At 41.3% G+C, this 17,924-nt stretch overlaps 1 protein-coding gene across 1 annotated transcript in view; it reads left to right on the top strand.

Moving 5' to 3' along the window:
• The first annotated feature begins 841 nt into the window (after positions 1-841).
• Positions 842-17,924, top strand: part of LOC128373221 (ankyrin-3-like) — a 93,483-nt gene continuing 76,400 nt past the window's right edge. The window contains exon 1 of the mRNA XM_053333514.1: positions 842-964. Within this exon, the coding sequence (XP_053189489.1) occupies positions 842-964 (123 nt within the window). The remainder of the gene's footprint in view (positions 965-17,924) is intronic.

Raw genomic sequence — 17,924 nt, 5'->3', positions numbered from 1 at the left:
AGTCATCCATTCTGCTGTTGCTGGACGCCATCGTTTCTTCTCTTTTCTTTGCCCGAGCCTTTACTTCACTCACTCACTCACTCACTCACTCACTCACTCACTCACTCACTCACTCACTCACTCACAAGCAGTTTATCTCTGTCATGTCACACACACACACACAGACACACACACACACACACACACACACACACACACACACACACACACACACACACACACACACACACACACACACCGGTCTGCATAGTGGAGTACCAGGCAAGGTTCAGCAGCAGGGACCAGAGCAGAGAGAGAGAGAGGACAGACTGAAACAGAGCGTGGTTGCCATGGTAACCATCCCCCTCGCACCCTCCCTCCATGCTCTCTCTCTCTCTCTCTCTCCTCCCTCCACCTCTGTGCTGGTGATGCTCGTGTCTCTTTTCTCTCCATCCGGTTTGTCCTCACCTCTCCTGGACGCGCTCCTCTCACACTGCCAGTGGATGACACACGAGGAGGAGGAGGAGGAAGAGGAGACAAGGAGAAGCTGATGTCTCTTCTCTCCAGTCTTTCCATCACTTTGAAAGAAAAAGAGAGAGAGGGCAGACCAGACCAGAGCAACAACCAAAAGAAAGGACACACAGGATATACACATATATACATAAAAGAAACCCTACTCTTCTCCATTCTCCTTTTCAAGGAGGGCATTTTTCTTCCCTTTCCCCCCCTTTCCTTTTCTACCCCGATTTTTTCCTCTGAGATCCCAGTTTTGTCAATTACAGCCCCTGAACTTCTCTGGGATTTCAGGTGAGGCACGCGTGTGTAGTGTGTGGTGCTTCATCGGTTTTTTTTATTACCTATCATGGCTCACGCGGCCTCCCAATTGAAGAAGAATCGGGGGGAAGTGGATGTGAATGCATTAGAGGACGAGAAGGAGAAGCGGAGGAAGAGCAGGAGAGCAGCGTCCCGGGAACAAAAGAGAAAGGTAACAGACCAGGGCTGGCTGGTGGCTTCATCTGCTCCGCTCCACAAGCATCATTGGAGCGTGACTCTGTGTGTATGTGTGTGTGTGGTGTGTGTGTGTGTGTGCGAGCATCTGTATATCTCCCACAGCTTGAGTATCTAGATCAGCCGAGCTTGGAGGTTGCCTCGTCACACATAACACTTATGTACATATCTGTGTCTGAATCAAAACACACATGTGGAGCCTCTGTTTCATATTTACACAAGACATGCAGTGCATTTAAAAAAAGCATCAAGCATCTCTTTCCATGTGTAGTGCGTGTGTGTGTGTAATCTGTGTGTGTGTGTCGCTGATGTGCATCTGAAGTGTTTGCACATGTTTGTGTGTCTTTTCTATACGTGCACCTGATCATTATTAGTCGTGTTGGTGTGTGATAATCTTAGCTGCCCTTCTCTCGATGTAGTGAAAGCTGCACACGCTGAGTATTTTGTTGTCTTCCATTCGACTCTTCCTGCATGTCCTAATATTGTTTGCGTAAAGCCCGACACACATGGCTTGTCATACTAGATGAGAAATGAAGGGTTCAGTGGTCGTGATTATCCTGTTCAGTTAGTGAATGGTTTAGTAGACGAGTGTTCAATAACTTAACCCTGTTGTGTTCACTGTAACAAATAAGATGAATGGTGGGAGTTAGAAAGAGTGAAGGGGCATGCACACATAGTTGTTTCAAATGGCAAATCAAAACAGATGTTGTCAAACTGGGCAAGATGCAGAAAACTCCTCTCGTACTGTTTTTTTTTTTTTTTTTTGGACTTGATCATGGTTTTGAAAAAGTGTGTGAGTGCCTTAGTGGGTTTACGTTGACTCTTACTTGTGTGGTGTGCGTGTGTATATATGTGTGCATGTGCTCGGATGCACAGACAGCCATGTATAATGCATACACGACTGATTTATTGATGACAAAGCTTTTCATATGATGGAGGGGGAGCTGAAATGCACGTGGGTCTCCCTCCTCTTCCTCCTTTCTTACATGTCAGATGAACACAGTTGTCTTTACTTGAGCAGTGAGGTAGACTCATGTAAAAACATTATAGCAGACTGTCAGCTACTACTACTTGAAATAGGAGCATTAAGAGTTTACTATTCACCTTTGTGTATCAACATAAATTGTGCACAGTTAAATTCTAGTGTTAAGCAAAAGCATTCGTTACATTCTGCGTATTGAATGTGGGCAGATTTGACCGTGAGAGATCCATTCAATAACAATGACATTTACTGTTCTTTGCGCCCATGGGTGCCTGGTTTTGAATTATGCTGCTGGCGACGTTATTTGACCTGAGCATAAACAAGAAGTGAGCCACCACTGCCGAATCTTTTCCAAACCGAAATTTAAAAAAAGATTCATAAGGTCAAGTGAATTGACATTTCTGCTTTTCTGTACAGTGGAGCATGTTTAAGATCTGCACATGTGCCTAAATCCACATGCGCCCCCCTTTTCTCTGTGATTGTGTGCATGTGTAGATACATATAGGCATGCGTGTGTGAAAATGATATGAAATGCTGATGTATAGGAGGTTTTATAGTTCTTACTAAGGGTCAAGTTTCAGTAGACAGGAGAGGAGGAGAGAGGAAAAGAAAGGAGAGAAAGAGAGAGGAGAGAGGAGAGGAGCTGGGTGTATTGATTGGATTGTGCATAACGCCATCCATGAGTATAATAAGCTTTCTCTTCCCACCTCAGCCGGTCCTGTGTCCTTCCCTCTGTCCTCACACCGGTTTACTCTTCTCTACAGCTTTCCCTTCTCTGTCTCTGTGTCTTTGTCCCTTTTGGTTTTTTGTCTCTTGTCCCACCAACCCTCCGTCCATTCACATATCTCTTCCTTTGAGTTCTTTATATTATATCAGTGCTGTCATTGGGCTCACACTGCTACATTTGTTTAACACAGTCTCAAAGCAAAGTCAAACACCAAAGTTCATTTATTTGACATTTATTTGTTTACTTGAGAACTTAAACAATATCAAACAACAACAAAAACCAGGAAATGAGAATGACTGTGCACATATTGACCTCACTCCCAATAATACAGCTGTCTCAATTTGTTGCTGATTGGACCTTTCAGTTCAATGAATTACTATTACTATTATTAAGAAATTCCCTCCATATGTGAGTTATATCATCAACTTCCCTCGATTATTCAACTTCAAACCCTCTATTTCTGTCTTGTTGCCACTGTACTAAACTGTTTGGCTGTCTTGGTGCACATTTCTGCAACAAATGGCTTTGAGTCACTGTTTTCACAGCTCTACAGACACTATATTTAGACGGTATGGAGCTGCTACAAAACTCTTTGTAGAGAACTCTTGTAAATGTAGAGTGGTGTGTCTTCCTATACTGCAACAAGCAGGTGGGTTACTGTGTATGACACAACATGCTGCAAAATATTCTACCTTTTTGGCTTACTCCAATGAAACTGAGCAGCATCAGCTTTTAAAGCCCAGTTCTTGTTTTCCTATATTAATCACAGCTGCATTCACATATATCACTCAAGTGTTTCATTGATGAAAAATCTGCAGGTCTTAACTGATTATAACTGAAACTATAAAGCTGTTTTACAGCAGTGTGAGAAAACATGAATACTTTATTAGTATTAAGTTTAGTATTAGTAGTAGTAGTATTCGATTTAGATCTTTTTTTTGCTAATAGTTTGTGAATTATAAGATGAATTAATTATGAGGTTCCAGCCTTGTCTTCTGCTTCCTGTTTACATTTGGATCACAGTTTGTCCCTTGTTACCTGGAAAATAGTATTTCCCTCATGATTTGTCATTTTTTCCCCATCGAAATTTAGAATACAACATAATCATATGACTATCAAAACGCAGAAATGTGAGAAAGATGAGACTATGCATATTAGCTGCTTTTTTAGACACCGATCAGTTCAGTGTAGGGCTAATGAGGTCCAGGGTGTCCAGATCCTCTGCTATAGATGTAGTGTGTGTGTGTTTGTTTGTTTGAAGTATGTATCATCATCAAAGCGGTAAAGATAAAGTTCCCACCATTTGCACGCTGGGAATAGTGGTATGCTAACCTGAGAGACAGACAACAAGGAAAAGAGAAGAGAGAGCTCACTGGCGTGGGAGGGGAAAGAAGTGGACACTCAGTCAGTAGTCGCATTGGTCATCTGAACGGGAAACCCCTGTTACACTGTTACATAAAATCTCCAAGCTGCTTCACTTCTAATGACATTATCTAGAGCCAGGAGCCCCCAATGGATTCCCTGAGAGAGAGGAAGAGCTAAGCAAAGCATAGGTTTCCTGCTGCCGTGTCCCAGTTTTATGCACCGTTCCGGTACACAGATTGTGCGTTGGTACCTATTGTTTCTCTCAGAGAGCTTATATGGGCCATGTGCTAGCTTTTTTTCATTGGCTTATTCTCACGTATATCAAATGGAATTTAATCTTGCGAGTAAATTTGGTGCTCGAGCGCCAGTGTTGTACTATTTTCTGTGTTGGAAGCTTTCAAAAAAATTAAACTGACGAAAGTGCATTTGAGAAAATTTGATGCACTTCATTTAAAAATTCCAGAGATCACTGGCACGTCTCGCTCATCAGAGGTGAATGTCATCACCATTCATCACCGTTATCACTGTTCATTAGAGGTCTGAATCTGGATCACAGTGCTGAATCGAAAGCAAGACTTTGGAAGGACTGGTGGAAGACGAGTGGCAATGTTGAAATTGGATGTCAGCCCTGTGCAGCCTTCAGAGCAAGCCCATGGCAACAGTGGCACAGCAAGAGTCTTCCGAGGAAAAATTAACCGTGGGGAAAAAGAGTCATGAGGCTATAAGCAGGCAGGCAGGGAGGCAGGAAACATATCAGTGCATATTTCAATAGATTCATCTCCTATTTTTCATTTCTTTCTCTCCACGTCACTTTCTGGTTTGGCTGAAACAAAGCCGGGACGCGTGTTGTATCCCTCCTCCATCCCCCTCACCTACTCCATCGCCTCCTCCTCCTCCCCACCACCAGCCCATAAAAGATGGAGGTTAATGAATTCAGCGCTCATGCATGCTTCAGCTAATTGCATTGGCATTGGGAACTCCTCCCAGTACTACAAAATGTTTTCACCATCAAGATGGCCACCGGCTGGACGGCCGGCAAGCCCAACTTTCAGGAGGCTGCCAAGCTTCTGTTGGAAATAATGGCAATTGATGTAGCTTGAATTGCATTTTTATATACTTTGATGTGGTGATTTTGTCAGATTAGATGATTCTGATCTATCCTTATATAGTTTCTCTTCATAAGAATGTGTGTGTGTGTGTGTGTGTGTGTGAGCATTAATCCCAGAGGGGCAGTAGTGACCCTAATCAGTGAGAATAGCTTCATCGGTCAATGTCCACTAATCTAAATGAACTGAACGTCAAATTGCAAATGCCATCCTGAGTGTACACACAGACAACACACAGACATAGACACACACACTCACACGTTTATACAGTGAAAGACATACAGATAGAAATTGAAACACACAAAGGGCTTGTTTGGTGTGTTTTTCTTGTTTTCTTTTATTCTCTGGTAGCTCGAATGATGTCTATTCTATTGACATTCTTTACTGGCCTCAAAATACTGTTAAGACAATGTAGAAAATATAAAGTAGTCACCATCCTTGAAACTTTTTCTCTTCTAACAGTAAAACATGAAATAAATTTAAAGCATAATGTAAATTCCATATTTGTGTTACGTGCCTGTCACATTTGTAAAGAGATGCTTTCAAATCATTTTCATTTTGTCAGTTATGTATTTCCAACAATAAACTTCCCTGACGAAACACTTTTAGGGCTGACTGACTCGCACTTGAAGGAACTCGCTAGCCTGGAAACATTAAAGCTTCAAACCAACCCATAATGAAGCCCTATTTTTAGGAGCTGGTGTTTCATTGCTTTTCTATTCATTAAGAAAATATTGTGCATCAAACCCAGAATGTCATCAGCAACCAACTTCTGACGTTTTCTGACTGATCAAACCTAGATTGGGTCTGATATCTATAGATCAAACTACATAGATTAAATCTTTCGAATGCAGGAATCAATATCACTTCCTCAATCTTGATAATGTGTGTTTTGATGTCTGTATGCATTCTCATCCACACACATCATCATCATATAAGTTATTCAGTCCATTTTAATCCACGCTCCTGTATTTCACATGACCAGAAACGTGCAGGATCCTCCAATGAGTGACACGGCGTCCTCACACTACTGTATGCTGCTATTGTTCTACATTAGCTCCAGTCTCTAAGGGGAAATGAGAGCGTGTAATAGGGATTGTTCTAATTATTGATCCACCACTTCGAGGGTCCTCACAGAAAGCTACAGCTGGGGGGGGGGGGGGGGGGGGGGGGGGTGTGTGTTTGCATGTGCGTGTCTGTGGTGATGGGATTTCTTAGGGAGCCATCGTAACTGGAAACCAGTGTGTGTGGGGATTTGTTTGTCCTATAGGGAAAAAATCCATGTTGTCTCGTTGTGGTTGCTGGTCTGTCTCTTTTTTTTCATTCAACACTAAATTTTGTCATTCTTCCTCCAGACACATGGGTGCTGGATAAAGTGTGTGTGCATTAAAGAGTCAGAGAGAGGGAAAAGCGATGAGAAAGAGAGATGGAGGTAGGAAGAGAGTGGAAGAGATAAGGACTAATAGATGTAGAGAGAGAGCGAGCATGTGTGTGAAAGAGAGGAGAGAGTGAGAGATAAGGAGAGGCTGGAAAGAATTAGAGAGAGAGGCGAGAGCATGATCGTAAGCCTAAAGGTCATTTGAAGGTGAGTGGAGTCTTCCTTGCTTCTCTCCCAGGCTACGTGTACTGTCCCTCCTCTTCCTCCCTCTCACCCTTCTCACTCAGTTTAAATTGGAGCCAAATGCAAAAAGACACCTATATCCAAAATATAAACAGTCTAATATTAATCATTGTGACAAAGCTGATTATGCATGATTTTATTGGATATTTCACATCATAAATGTAATGAAACCACATGTGCCTAAATGTAAATTCTTCATTTCACATGTGATATCAACGGTGAAATTGTTGTTTACACGTGATGTCTTTCATTTCACAAAATATGTGTTTACATACACATAATCGGCATGTAATTTGTTTTAGAGAATTACTGACATAATGTCTGCATCCAGAGCTGAAATGATTAATCGATTAGTCCATTGACAAAAAAGTAATTGCCAGCTATTACGATAATTGAATATAACATTATAGCATTAATAATTCTTCTCAATTGTGCACATTTTCTGCATTGCTAGTCTCATGTGACAGTTTACTTAATATCTTAAAGTTTTGGAGTGTTAGTTAGACAATATAAGCAATTTGATGGCATCATCTTGGGAAATTTAATGATTTATTATAGACCAAATTATTAACTGTTGAAATAATCCACCAATTAATCTACATTGACAATAAATAGTGGCACTTTCTAATCCAAACACAGAAACAACATATCCTGCTGCTGCAGGAACAGAGAATATAATGTAGTATGCATGTAAATACATAAGCTACAGTTTATTGCATAAAGATAAGAGGCTACACAATGTGTTGGCATCTGAAACACATGATTCCCCAACGCTGCTTAGTAACAGAGGGTAAAAAGTCCTCTCATCATAATACAGTACTATATTTGCAGTTTAATAGGTGTTCCACGCTGTAAATATAAGCTGATATTTCTCATATCCGATTGCAAGCTCAAATTCAATGCCAACTCATGTAGCAGCCAAATGAGAGGATAGTGAAATTCAGTGGAGGAGATGTTGTAAAGAAGCATATCCAATGCTTCCATGAAAGTGAAGCAACACCAACTTGTACCAAACTGTAGTATAGACTTGCCTCGCCATCATTCATCTCATTTAAATAGAACCAACTGACCTCCGATGTTAAAGGGTGACACACAAAAGAGAGCAGTGCAGTAAGTGCAGCTCACCGTGAGATTATTCACACATAGTTACGGATACAGTAATGCTGCTTAATGATGTGATTACAGGGCTGAATGGTATGTAAGGGGGAGGGGAGGCCGAAGACAGGGAGAGAGGGAAAGAGGAGGAGATGAGGGAGTGTGGAGTTGATGAGGCAGGGACAGAGGGAGAGAAAGAGAAAGAGAGGCCAAGGGGGGAGCAGGTGTGGAGGAGATGCAGAAAGGAGAGAGGGGAAAAGGTGACATTCTGAAAACATGGAAGGAGAGAAAAGAAAGACAAGAATAGAAACCTGGACGACAGGTGATGCTACAACTAGTGTTTAAAAGGCAGCAGAGAAGACTATTCATACACACAATCTGACAGTGAATGAGTAGTTTTCCCTTTCTTACACCTACTACTAACCAGTAAATGTAGTTTAAAAACAGTTTTTCCCCCTCTTCCTGTTCACCTGATGTCATGGGGTCAAACACAATTCACTGTGTGTGTGTGTGTGTGTGTGTGTGTGTGTGTGTGTGTGTGTGTGTGTGTGTGTGTGTGTGTGTGTGTGTGTGTGTGTGTGTGTGTGTGTGTGTGTGTGTGTGTGTGTGTGTGTGAGTGAAAGAGAGAAAGTGACAACGCCCCAACTCCACCATCACATCCATTAATCCCCTGCTGTGCATCAATGCCAGACCTCTTCCATCAGGCTCTTAAATGCACCAAATGGTGTGTCATGGCCTGTGCATGTGTGTGTGGGTGTGTACATTTATGCATATATGGCAGGTGCTCCTTATGCATTCACAGATAAAGGCCTATCCCATTGAAATGGCGCTGTCTTGCCTTCCCTGTCTCTGTCTTTCTTTCACGCACAAGCACACACACACACACACACACACAAAATGCTCTGCTGACCCTTGGGACTCACGCCTGTACGGCTTGATAATTACTTTCTTTTGCTCTCCCCCACCTCCACCACCACCACCGTCTCCCTGTCCTCCATTTAACCACCTGCCACTCCAGCATCATGCGCAGTGATAACTAGAATGAAGTGGTCATCAATTTTGTCATCCAGCTGGATTTGCGACTTCCAAACAAGACTGAAAATGCGAAAGACAAAATGTCTTTTCTACAGTCTACACTTTTTCAAGTTAATTTGCTTAATATCAAACCTCAGATTCTATATTTACAATCTCTGTCAACAGCTCTGGGCGTGTCACCCAGTTTCCTCACATTTTCCTTCCCAGAAAAAGCTTCTGTCCCTGGACAAGGGCAGGAGCAAGTGGTCATGGACTTGTGGCGGCCCTGGCAGCCTGGAGCTCCGAGGCTCTGGGGCTGAGGAAATGGGCTGTGTTAGGACAGATCGATGGTAATCACACCTCTTCACAGTTAGCTCTCCCACATGGGGGGAGGGAGACGAAAGGACGGAGAGAAGGAGTGTGTGCAGAGGGAGGAGGAGGTGGTGGTAAGGGGTGTTTGGGGAGGCAGGGTATTTGCAGAGCCCCCTTGGGAACAGAAAAACGCCTAGATTCATGGTTAGAGAAAAAATATTCATCCCACCCCCTCCCCTCCATTCCAACATGGACGCACTCCTCAGTGTAAACATGCTCCAACCTGATTGTGCTGGGAAAATGGTTTTAGCTTTAGCACATGCAGACTTTCCTGTTCTTTTGCTTTTTGTTTTTTTTTACACTGTAAAGGATAAAAGGTGTTATGGTCCTTATGTGCCGTATTTCTTCTTCTCTGAAATGTGTATTATTACCCTCTGAAGCACAATAAAGCTCTTGCAGTGTCCAGCTAATAGACTCAGCTACAAGACAGGCTCTTAATACCACTTTGTCACAACATATATAGTGTGTATTTTCGCTTTTTGGCCCTGAGGGAAAGCCTCCATTGCACCTTTTTAAAGGGGATAATTTAGTGTGAAAAGGTTACAGACTTTATTGTAGTGTAATCTTAGCATGGGAATTCTTTTTTTTCAGTGTATGTGTGTGTGGCCTTGGGTGTACTGTGCGGTACAGTGGGAGGTAAAACAAGGGGGACATGATCAGTTTTGTCATGTACTGTACGAGCTAGTTTTGTACATCCTTAAAAGCAAGCCTGAGCAGAGCACAGTAATCCAGCATAATGCCAGTTGATAGGGAAAAGGTTGATTGTAGCTTAGAGGTGGGATTGGTATTCTTTCACACAGCTATGTGTCAGATCACTGGAAAAATAGACCTTTAGACAGTACAGCATTACACACACATACACACACACACACACACACATACAGTAGACAGAGTGTAGGCAGACAGAGAGCATTTCATGTGTTTTTATTAACAGTTGTGTGGACAGCAAGCATTCTGTCTACTTTATGTTTCATACTGAATTCAAAAGTGGCTTTGTCAAACATGTTTTCACTCTTCTGTTATCTTGTGGGAGGGAGATGTGTTTTTTTTCATCCCCATGAAGACTGTCCTTACTGAAAGATGACTGCAGTAGTGGAAACATTCAAAATGATAACACCACCCGGTTTACCAGAGACTGACTGTACACTCGATTTAGAAAGGTCAGAGAGGATTCCCGCAGTGGTTTGACAGAATCGCAGTATCAAATTGTACTATGTCTGAAATCCAAGGATGAGGCTGAGGAGAGGGCAAAGTACTGATTTTAATCGTGCCTATATTTGTGCTCCTCTCCAAATGTCCTCAATTTTAAAAGTTAAAGTTCCTCTTTTAGATTTTTTTCCGCCTCTGCCCTCACTTCTTGTCCTCTTCTTCCTGAGTAACCAAAGGAGGGAAATCAATGCTTGGTCTGGAGTTGTTAGCAAAATAATTGTGAGCTCTGCTCTGTCCTCTGCCCAAAACCACCTCCATCATCTTTTTCATCATGCTGATGACCCAATCCAATCAATCTCATCATTGTGATCTGTTATTATTTGTACATTTTCATTTAACAATTTATGTAAGCAGTGGTCAACCCCAAGTCATTTTAATTCGTTTTATGTTACTATTTCTGTCAAAAAGACAGAAAGCTTGCTGCTTATAACTGTAATTGAGCTTTTTTGGTCTATTCCGTACACCAATGTCTATTTCATGCCCCTCCTTCGCACTTCCTGAGGTTTCTTCTATTATTTCTTTAAGCCCACTGAGACAAACCTGTGATTTGTGATTTTGGGCTATACAAATCAACATTGACTTGACTTAAATTATATTTGAATGCAGTTTGTTGATCTATAATACAGTAAGATAAGAACGCTAACCAGTGTGAGTTTACATTTACTTTTGATAGCAAACACCACATTATCTTTGGCACTCCAGAATTGTCATAGACTATGCTTGGATTATTTTAATCTTTGGCAAGTAAATTTCTGTTTTCTTTTAGAGTGAATTAAACTGGGCTCACAGTATATTGTGCTTTGTAAATTTCATTACAGGAAAGGATAGCTGCTTTGAGGGGCATTGTCTGCACAGGTTGTGATGCAAGTTTACCCTCAGGGCAGAACAGGTATTTAGGATTGATGCTGCTGTGTGCTGCTGGCTGTAGGTGCCCTCTGAGCCCACTGCTCCTGCCAGAAATCCATCACTAATACTTTACAGCAAGGGCAAAAACATAGGGTGAGAGGAGATGAGAGGAGGAACCCTTTTAGGAAGCTTAAAAAGAAGCAGAAATGCCAAACATTATCTAGTGGCAGCTTGTCAATTTTGAGGTTTTTGCTGCCTTTCTCTGTGTAATACGATTGTAAACTGAATATATTTGAGACAATTGAAGATGCCAGATTGGGCTTTAGGAAATTGTAATATTTTTCACTGCTTTTTAACATGTTATAGACCTAATTAAGTATCCTGCATTTCATGTTACTGCATGGAATAAAGAAATACCACCACTGCTAATGTTAAGCATCAAAACAAGGAGGATGACTGTTATCATACTGATGATGAAGTTGAAATTTAATCTTTGCTGTATCAGCTTTCACCTCACAGTTATCTCATTACCAACAGTGCTTTCCCAGACATAACTGAGTCACGGCAACATCTTTCATTTCCCACGTGATTGATATTTATTCTACACCATCGCTAAGCAAGTTGATATCGCTCATCTTCAGCATCACCCCTTCCTCCTCCTTTCATAGTTCTTTCCCCTCTGTTTGGTTACAGCAGCTTTCACAAACACCCAACATGTTGAAAATAGAAAAGCCTTAAAGCAACTTCTCCCTAGCTCTCTTGATGATGAGTATTGTCATGTTGACAATCACATGGGATATTTTGGGTTTCCTTTCTGGCTGTTGCTTTGAAAGCAGCTCGACTCAGAGGCACCCGACCTCCTGTGTGTGATCTGTATCATCTGAGCTTCATCGTACATCTTTAGTAGTATGATCCCACCCAGCCACTTCCCACCTGGAGGGGAAGTGAGTAATGATGGCAAGAGCTGCAACATTGCTGATACTCTGTTATCAGTCTGTTGCTATTTTCCAACCAAAATGGATTGGGCTCCTATACTTTTTGAGATTTCATATGATATGATAAACATGTTTTAGTTGGATATTTAGGTTCTGAGATTAAACTTTAGCTGTCCCTTGACAGATATGGCAAACATTTACTGGTTACAGCTTCTCAGATGTGAGGGTTTGCTGATCAGATGGTTTTAGATTTAATATATTTAGTTTTTTGGATGATTAGTTGGTAAAAAATCATGATGAAGACATGACTTTTGACTGAGGGAACTCGTCGAAATAAAAAATAAAACATTTTTTAGACTCGATATGAAATGAATCAACAGGTTTATTAATAATGCACATGATTAATTGTTGGTTTGTAGAATCCAATGTTACTGTAGGGAATAATATATTTGTGTATTCAAAAGTGGACACTACATCATTCTCTTTGTTTATATGAAGTTCTGTCTAATTGCACACTTCGCTATCTGTCAGCATGAAAGCTTGATCTAATGCAGCAAGGCGTAGCAATATGAGTCAGGTTGTTGTTAGTGTTGCTGCTGACTAGGTTGCTGTCACTGTGTGTGTGTGTGTGTGTGTGTGTGTGTGTGTGTGTATTGCTGACTGGGATGTTGTCAGCTGTGTGTCAGCCATCTTGACACCCACAGTGCACTTTTAACTTTTCTGGGACCTTCCTTCCTGACGGCCAAATGGTTGCTCCAGTCGTTAGGAAAAACCAGGCAGACGCACACACACACAAACACACACCATGACACACATACACACTTAAGTTGCTGAAGTGACCAATTAGAAGAAGTGTTGGAACTAAGCAGAAATGACACAGTAGACAACAGCAGAAAAAGCTGTGCTTGTTCTTCGTTCCAGAAGGTCAGCATGACTTTTGTATTATTTAAGTCTCGCCTTTTAGATTTTGTTGTTATTTATAATGCAAAGAATTATTGCCAAAGGTACTTTTATATTATATAATATATATATTTGCAAATACCTTTCAGATCTTGTTAATGTCTGTTATAGTGTTATAGCAGAGATGTAAAGAAAGAGATGTAGAGATTTGTTTGTATCTTCACAGTTTGTATCTTGTGTGTATATGCACAATATGTGTGTGTGTTTTCTGCATCAATACATCTGTGCTTACATCTTTGTGGCAATACCCATCTGAGTGTGTGTGTGTGTGTGTGTGTGTCTGTGTGGAGTACATACATGGTAGTGTAACATACTCTCCACTGTAGGAGGCACTTGAAGGTGAGCTGTTTGTGTGGGTGGAGACTAAACAAACGTGATTTGATCATTTGAGTTGTTGCTGACACTGTCATAACCTTAAAGAGTCCTTATGGGAACGTGTAACGCCCTTAACCTGTTAAAGATGACCTCAATTTCTCTGTGATCGCTATAAAAATGTGTGTCTCTCCTTTCCCGTAGTAAAAGAAATACATCCATGTCATCAGAAATTTCACTGCAAAGTCACCAACATGTAGGAAAGAATTTCATAAACATGGGACCAGCTGAAATCAATTAAAACATATTCTTCAATAAGTTGGAAGTCATTAGGATTGACATTCTGTTAAGAGGTTTTATCAGAATGTTTGGCAACAAAATACAATAAACACAAAGTTTAAAAAACGGGACAGATAGAGTTGAGATGGGAGAAAAAAATGAGGTAAGATTATTATTAGAAGAATCCAGCTGAGTGAAACAGCACAAGTCAACACAGCAGATAAACGATGATGCTGAGCTGCTGCGAACTAAAAGCAGAGGAGTGTGTGTGTGTGTGTTGCTCTGTTGGCTGCTATAGCCGAGCTAACTGACTGTACCCATCAGTCAAGGTTGAGTCTTATTATAGGTCATTAGTCTCTCTGCTCAGCTGCGACCTTGACGCTACCTGCTGGAGCATGTATATGTACCATAGTAGGCAAAATGAGTGTGTGTGTATGTGTGCAACAAAGCTGCATAATTGCACTGGACAAACGATATGGGTATGTGTAGTTTTACGGTAATATGTGTAGTTTCATATACACATATACGGTATGTGTAGTTTTTTAAAATGTGTGTGAGAGAGGGAGAGAGAGAGAGAGAGAGAGAGGAAAAGAGAGGGAGGGAGAGAGAGAGAGGAAACGAGAGGGAGAGGGAGAGATAGACAGGGAGAGAGAGAAGTCAGCTCTGGCTGTGTGTGATGGATGGATTGACACAGGAGGGTGCAGTGGGTCAGAGAGGGTCAGCCAACACGCCCTCATACAGAGGGGGGCGGGGAAGACTCACAGGGATGTCAGTCACAGATTTTAGTGCTACAGGACCCTAAAATAAAAGTGCTGCCGCCCACGATAAAAAATTGTCTGCCGTGCAGAGACAATAGGCTGAGTCCCAACTGCCAGCAGTCATTAGCTGGTTGTTGTCTTTTACTTCCCCTGACAGTTACACAGGAGTTTGCAAATCACTGTATATCACCAAGCTCTCACCCAGATATTGGATGTATTGTCCAACCACCAACACAACTAGTGAACACCATTATATTGGAAGTCTGACTCATATTTTAGGGAATAAGGTTAAACTTGTAAAGCAGTTTGTCATATTGGACCAAAGCTGGTTCTATTGTGCAGCTTGTTTAGATTTGTCTGTGTAATTGATGACTATTAAAGTGAAGCTCTTAAACCTCACATTTGATTTGATTGTGAATAAGTATGCATCATAGTGATGACAATAAATATTTAATTAGATTGTGTAGGTTTTATTTCATCATCTAAATGCTCTTTATGAAGTGTTTTCAAGCAAGTTTCATTCAAGTGAGCATATTGATCATATTCTTGTGTTTTAGATGTTGCACCATTTAAATATACTGCTCTGCTTTTATTTAGTACCTGTGTGTATTATGCTCCAAGACTTCTACAAAATGTCCATTTGTGTGTTGTGTGAGCTCCTTTAGCTGGCCTGCATCCTGACTGAGCCCAGCGGTGTAAAGCAGCATCTAGGTTACTGTATTACCGTATGGCAGTGGATCAGATTCATATTGCAGTCTCCTGCAGAAAGAAAATATCCGACCAAAATCAACTCAGAGAGGAGAAGGAGAGAGACTTTCTGGATCATCCTGTACCCCTCCCTTCATCGATCTCCATGTCTCATGTCCTGAGCTAAACACAGCACAGTTGGTAGAGGGACACTGCCCATAAGTAGAGCCCCTGTTAGAAAGAGAGACAGCAACAGAGATAGCTTATTTTCCTTTTTTTCTTTAGAAAGTCACATGATATGACTCTCATGGCCATTGCACCTCAAGTGTAAGAACAAAGATTGTTGCACTGACATCTGCTGGTGTTATGAATCTAAATGATTTGTTCTAAACAGACTGACTGAATGGCCATCCCGCCGCTCTGTCCTCTTAAATATACTGAAATCCTTCTCCAGGCCACGCTTGACCCAGTTGACCCCTTAAACTCTTGCGACCTTTGTGGTTGATGGTGTGGGATGGTCGTGGCATCATTATTGATATAAGGGAGACTGATTGAAGCTGGGCTGTTTCTGTTATCCAACCAGTCACAACAAAAAATAATTAAAATTCATAAACGAGGAGAATTTTACTTTCAAATCTGAAATGTTAAAATACATTTCAGAATACAGTTAAACCATTAAGGAAATCCTGCAGCTGTAGCATCTTATTTCTTGTGGGGGTGCAGGTGAATTTGTACACTCTAAACACCCATATTGCCTGTCTTGTTGCCACGTTTAGGCAGCGTTAGTTTTATGGATCTGGGCCTCCCCATTCAACAGCCTATTACTTTGTGTTGCCTGAGGGGCAGCTGGCTGTTTCAGCATCTAATAGCCTTCTGTTTGCCAAGCAGAAACGCCAAGATCTGAAAGGCCATTCCTCTGTTATAATGGACTGTAAAGTATGTTTGTATTTGTGGAGGAGGGTAAATAGATTTAAAAATTAAGTAAGAGGACAAGAGATGAGAGATAATGCGATACTGAATAATGCTCAACATTCTTCTTCACCATTCTTCTTCATCCTCCATGCCCAGTTGGAGCATTTGGTCCGCTTGGTCTCGTGTCAAAGGGTGATCAAGAAGGATTAGAATATTGTCCCCCGAATTTAACATGTTTACTGAGCCATTCGTCTGTGTGTGTGTGTGTGTATGTATGTTTAGTTTTAGGTGCTTGTGTGCACATTCGTGACTGTGCCTGCATGTGTGTGTGTGTGCACACTGTGTGGAGGCTGAGGGGGGGCTCAGGGAGGACAGATGGCTCGTGGTCTGCTCTCGTCTGGTGCTCTCTGCCTGCCAAAGATCAGGCGAAAACGGTTACAGCCCTCTCCACTTCATTCAGCCCTGCTAGACAGGCCAAAATAACAGAGCTCTTTCTTTTTTATAGGTAGCTTTATAAGCTATCAAAATGTTATTGTAGAAGTTACAGAAGTGACATTTACAGCAGCTTTTGTATTGTTTCACTTTGTTCTTCTGGGTCTTTTGTGTGGGAAATTTTTAGTTGGAACATTAAGATATCGTTTTGGACCAACAGAAGGCGTGAGATTATATGCCATGTTTCAATCTGCAAGACATTGTTTTAATGATTTGTAAGGGAAATTCCTGTTAATGTCAACTCTTTATCACTTTTTGTTTGGTTCTTACAGTCTTAAGGGATCATGAATAGGCGTGTCTATCATCAAACCCTATCCAATATGTCTTTTCTTATTTGATTTTTTAGATACTAATTATGATTGTTTAATTTTTTCCTTCTTTTCTGTTGTCTAGTGTCTTTTGTTAAACAAACGTCCAGTAACGTACCAGGAATACTCCCACAAGAATACAGAATTCTCACTGGAGAGAGATTTTTGTAAATCTCCCCATACAAGTGAAGCGTGGTCACTCCTTTACTGTAGATGTTTCTCTGGATGTGAAAGCATCGATATGAATGTACAGCTCTGTTGTGGTGGTTTTTATGAGAAGTAATAATGTTGTGAACATGAAGCTTTTAGACTTGGCTTTTTCCTCTCCTTAAAGTCTGGAGAAGAGTCTCTCTGTCTGCTGAAGGGGTCTCAGAGGAGAGATAATTATCACCACACACACACACACACACACACACACACACACACACACACACACAGACACACACACACACTGTGTTACAACTGTGTATTTGTGCTAGAACCATACACATAACTACTTACACCAAATGTGTCATCTGCATACAGAGATTGTCTTTAGGTTCCGATTTGCATGTTTCCAGGTTGACATTACAAGGTCATGAATTCAGCTAAATTATTTAACTCTGTTTAAATTCAGATAGACAGGCAGACAGACCAACTGGCAAACATCACGCAAGAGACAGCTTCAAACTCCTTGATTATGTAACTCTAAAAGTCATCGTGACTTCACATTAACTGCGCCCTGTTGAATTCAGGGGCCAGATGGACAAACAGTCTCACACTCTGTGCAGAGCACTTCCTGTTGTCCAGCTGTGGAGCTAAACCAGTGGGAAAAGCTGGTCATGTAGCAATATGTGAAAAATAATGTATACATAATTTGGAAAGAATATGCAAAACTTGTTGCTCTCTGTTGTTTATATGGATGATAGAGCATCAGGTAGCTGGTAGGCTGATGGCAGATGGCAGTGGATATATGAA

This window comes from Scomber japonicus, chromosome 14, assembly GCF_027409825.1.
Source record: "Scomber japonicus isolate fScoJap1 chromosome 14, fScoJap1.pri, whole genome shotgun sequence".
NCBI lineage: Eukaryota > Metazoa > Chordata > Actinopteri > Scombriformes > Scombridae > Scomber > Scomber japonicus.
The sequence above is the reverse complement of the archived record's forward strand: the minus strand, read 5'-3'. Positions and strand labels throughout refer to the sequence as shown.